Genomic DNA, 4,026 nt, shown 5'->3' with positions numbered 1-4,026 from the left:
GCCTAGATGATAAATAATGTAATGTAATATTTTATAACCTAATCATAACATATTTTTTTATTTCTTCAATTAAGTATACGATAATACAGTACGTACTGTGCACTGGCAGCTATTAAAAATAAGAAAATATACCGATTTTAAGGACTAAATTTTCTAAAAAAAGTGCAAGTTTCTTGCACGTAAAATGTCCGTAGGATTTAAAAAATAATTACCTATAAAATGGATTGATATCAAAAACCGTTTTAGCGTCGTGTTCGATAGTTTTGTATGGAATTATTTGAACAGCGAAGCGTTGCGTCACTTCCAACATTTACTACCTATACTACCTATTTACTACCTGTTCGTGAAAACTCCTTCGGGTTTACCTAACAACAGGAAGGCCGACATTATCTAGTTAATGCCCGCTACGATCGACCTTCCTCGCAGCAAAAAGGAACGCTTTGCCGTGAATAGTCGGCCATTCCGGATCGCTACTCAATCAAATGTTTTCATGATGGACTATTCTCTATTTCTATCCAGATGTACCTATCGAAGTTTTGAGAACGCTCAACTAAATTGAATACTGGATCGTTTAGAGATATATTGTACTCAGCTCAATAGACGAATCGTTGCGTGAAGCAATCACGTGCTAAACTGGATTTCATTCGAAATTTCATAATTTTATGACGTTTGCGATCGCCACGTAAGTTTTTATATTTAAAAAATCTGCCTTCGAATCTAAAATATAAAGGTCATAATACTTGTAGCCTTTTTCTTTCTTTTTCTCATGACCAAAATCCAGGAAAATGATAACTTATACGTAGAAATCGCGTACTAGAAAAATAGTTAGTAACTTAACAATAAAATTAGTAACGATATACGTGTAATCAGATCACATCCATAAAATGATATTGATTTATTACCTTTAAAAATATCCCGGATAGGTATATATTTTTTAATAATCGTACTAATTGTAACATACTACAAAAATCTTTTGTTTAACCAAAATAATGTCATCAACATTTAGATAATACGTCGATAAGACAAACTCACGAGAAATCTGAAGTAAACAGGAGGTGAAGGTTATCGCCATAATATTAATTATTACCGCTTGCTTTTCTTGCAACTCTTCAGACTTAGTTTAGAGTCAGAACCAAGCCATACACAAGTAAGTTATATTATTGTAATATTTTTAATAATATTAGTTTTGTATACTACTAAGCAGGCAAACAGGCGTGTATGAAGGCATACTTGTATTAAATAAAACTAATTAGTTAAATACAATTTACTTGTGATTCTCGCTATGTCGCACAACGACTTTCTATTACAATTCAATGCCGGAATACTGCCTGCGAGATGGACGCTTTCATTAGGCCTTCCTTCATTAGATATTTATAATGCATAAGTTATCTTGTAAGGTTATATAGTTTAATATAATTTAGATCATTTAATTTTTTATATGTTAATCATGTATAGGTATCATCGTATCTAACTTAATTCGAACCCGTTGTGTTGTAACGGAATGTGGAATTAATATTGCATAATATCAATTTGGAATAGCCAGTATCTGTATCCAGGAGCATATTCGGCACATTTAATTCGATTTAATCAAACTATAAAGTATATATACACAAATTCAAAGTAATTATAGTGATAATTTTGTTCATTATTGCCACTGATTTCAAAAAGGTATTGATTTTGCCATGTTTATTTTTTAGTTACGGTTGTAACTATTATATTATTCACCGAGACATTCATAAAAAAATATCAGATATTCGTATTCATAATATTTATTCGCCAACCAAGTGTTTACAATGAGAATCTCGAGATACACATATTTTTAGCAAAACTCTTTTTAGCATTCAAACACATTCTCGCAGTTATGAAATTTTAAAAAAAGAATTTCTTTATTAGAATGAAGGCTGTGATTGTTTTGGTTGTCCTGGTGTGTGCGCTGGCACTAGCGTCGGGTGACCTGGTGTGCGGGCGCAGTTATTGCAAGGAGAACCCGTGCCGCACGCCCATCTCTAAGCAGAGCTGCAAAGCCGGCGCCGTGTACCGAGAGAACCACGCCGGCAAGTGCGCGTGCTGCCCCGCCTGCGTCACCCTTCTGCGTAAGTTAAAAAATATAGTCAATCCCTCATCTCTTCACAGTCATATTCCTCTTGGCTGAAGGTCGTGGTCATCACGGGGAATGAAACACATAGGTACAACAACATTCTTGACACTATTAATGGAGTGGTTTGCCATTGCCTTCTCCATTTCACACACGAGTTAATAATCAAACAGTGTGCAGGTATCCTCGATGTTTTCTATCACCATTCAAGGGGTGGTCAATTAAAACCGCAATATATGAATCAGATTGGTAATCAAACTCATGTGGCACGAGTAGGATTTAAAGCTTTCGATCCGCAGGCGTCTTAATCATTATACCAACACCGCTTCAGTCTGTCTGCTCGTTTTCATATCGCTGTTACGTTTTCACAACTAAACTAAGCCGATTTGGGTAAAACGTACCAAAAATGCTATAGGCTTGGTATGTTATATGCAATCTGTGAACCAAACTTCCTCCAGTAGATTTTGCGTGAAACTAACAAACAACATGCACACATCCATTCTCTGAAACTTTTGTATTTATAAATATTATTAGGAATTGACGAATTTATTGTATGTATTACTTATTTATGAATTATACTTGATTTATCTTGTCGATTGAGCTCTTCCTCCTTATCCTTTTATTTATTTTATATAGTCCATAAATTGTTATGATTTTCATTCATAAAACTTTGGCTCGGACCACCTTTTACGTATCTTCCCTCCCCGTAATGGTTTATAAAAATGTTATCGTAATATATCACGAAAGCTTTGAGATAACGACGTATACGTAGATATCTGTCGCACCTACTTATTTTTAAAAATAGACTACATTTGCAAAACCTATTCATAGAATAACATATAAAAATATATCAATCATGGTATACCGTTCTATCTAGATATATATAGAAATTTGTTATGATTTGTTTGACATTGACGTGCTCTGCGCAAGTCACAGATTTATATACATATAAAAGCGAGCAAGTCAGTGCTCATAATCTACAATTTGTAAATTTTATTCAGGTAAGAAATAGGCGATTGGTAACTTTCAACAAAAATATCTCTCTGTTCTCTCTTACCTCTGCGTGTTGTCGGTTCCGGGGCTGTGACGCCGCAAAGTGCGAGGTCAGGGTCAAAATAATTACTTTAAAAACTTCTACCACCGCGGCCACCCACCTGCCGTCAACCCTCCTTCTATTCTATTATTTGTCTTTAGGCTATGAGTCATTTCGGCCTTTCCACGGAAGTATATATAATGGTCCTTTCCAGGGCGAAACCACTAGCTAAAAATATCTTTTCTTTCTCGTAAAATTTTGTAATAAATGTACGCTTTTAAAAAGGTGCAAAATCTTAAAATGAATTTTCTTCTAATTTCCAGCTGAGAATGCAGCGTGCAAGACCTACAGCAAGGAGCTGGGAGAGACGCCCTCCGCTATCTGCAAAGAGGGTCTCAAGTGCGTCGGCGGCACCTGTCTCAAAGGCCGCTAGACATTTTATCTAGTTATTATGTTTTCTTTTGCTAAGAAATACGTTCAGCAATTTTTCTACAGTTTCAATAAAAATATCAACGATTGCCAATGTTAAATCAGTTTTCTTGACACTATTTCTCCTTTGGCTTACCTGGGTCCTTCTTCATCCTACAAATGTCGGAGCCGGGGGCTAAGTAATGACGTTACCTCATATCCCCCCACCTCATATCGTCAATAATTAATTTAGTAGATTCCACTGTTATTTCACATCCGGCTGCCTGCCTGACGTCGACACTTGTAAATGCTATTGTTACCTTTCAGCTGCCAGGCATGTTGGTCACCTCATATGACATCCACGGGAAAATATAATTTATAAATAATTATAATCATATAAATGGATTGGTTCGGTTCTAGGGCGCGTCCACAAATTACATCTATATTCTAACATTATAAGATGAATGATTTGTATTTCAGTACGTTTAAT

General features: G+C 35.4%; 1 protein-coding gene across 1 annotated transcript; it reads left to right on the top strand.

Moving 5' to 3' along the window:
- Positions 1–1,045: 1,045 nt before the first annotated feature.
- On the top strand, positions 1,046–3,658 carry LOC128683763 (fungal protease inhibitor-1-like). Its single transcript, XM_053769691.1, has 3 exons — positions 1,046–1,147; positions 1,894–2,093; positions 3,452–3,658. The coding sequence occupies exons 2-3, from the start codon at positions 1,895–1,897 to the stop codon at positions 3,559–3,561; spliced, it is 309 nt and encodes a 102-aa protein (XP_053625666.1). The 5' UTR covers positions 1,046–1,147; position 1,894; the 3' UTR covers positions 3,562–3,658.
- Positions 3,659–4,026: the final 368 nt, after the last annotated feature.

Source organism: Plodia interpunctella, chromosome 3, assembly GCF_027563975.2.
Source record: "Plodia interpunctella isolate USDA-ARS_2022_Savannah chromosome 3, ilPloInte3.2, whole genome shotgun sequence".
In the NCBI taxonomy this organism is placed as follows: Eukaryota; Metazoa; Arthropoda; class Insecta; order Lepidoptera; family Pyralidae; genus Plodia; species Plodia interpunctella.
Note: the sequence above shows the minus strand (reverse complement) of the source record. Positions and strands in the feature narration are given on the sequence as shown.

What these genes read in the sequence shown, in the direction of transcription:
- LOC128683763 (XM_053769691.1), top strand. Translation starts at nt 1,895, where the DNA reads ATGAAGGCTGTGATTGTTTTGGTTGTCCTGGTGTGTGCGCTGGCACTA. An exon ending in CGCCTGCGTCACCCTTCTGC is followed by an intron (nt 2,094 to 3,451) that starts GTAAGTTAAAAA and finishes TCTAATTTCCAG; the next exon opens with CTGAGAATGCAGCGTGCAAG.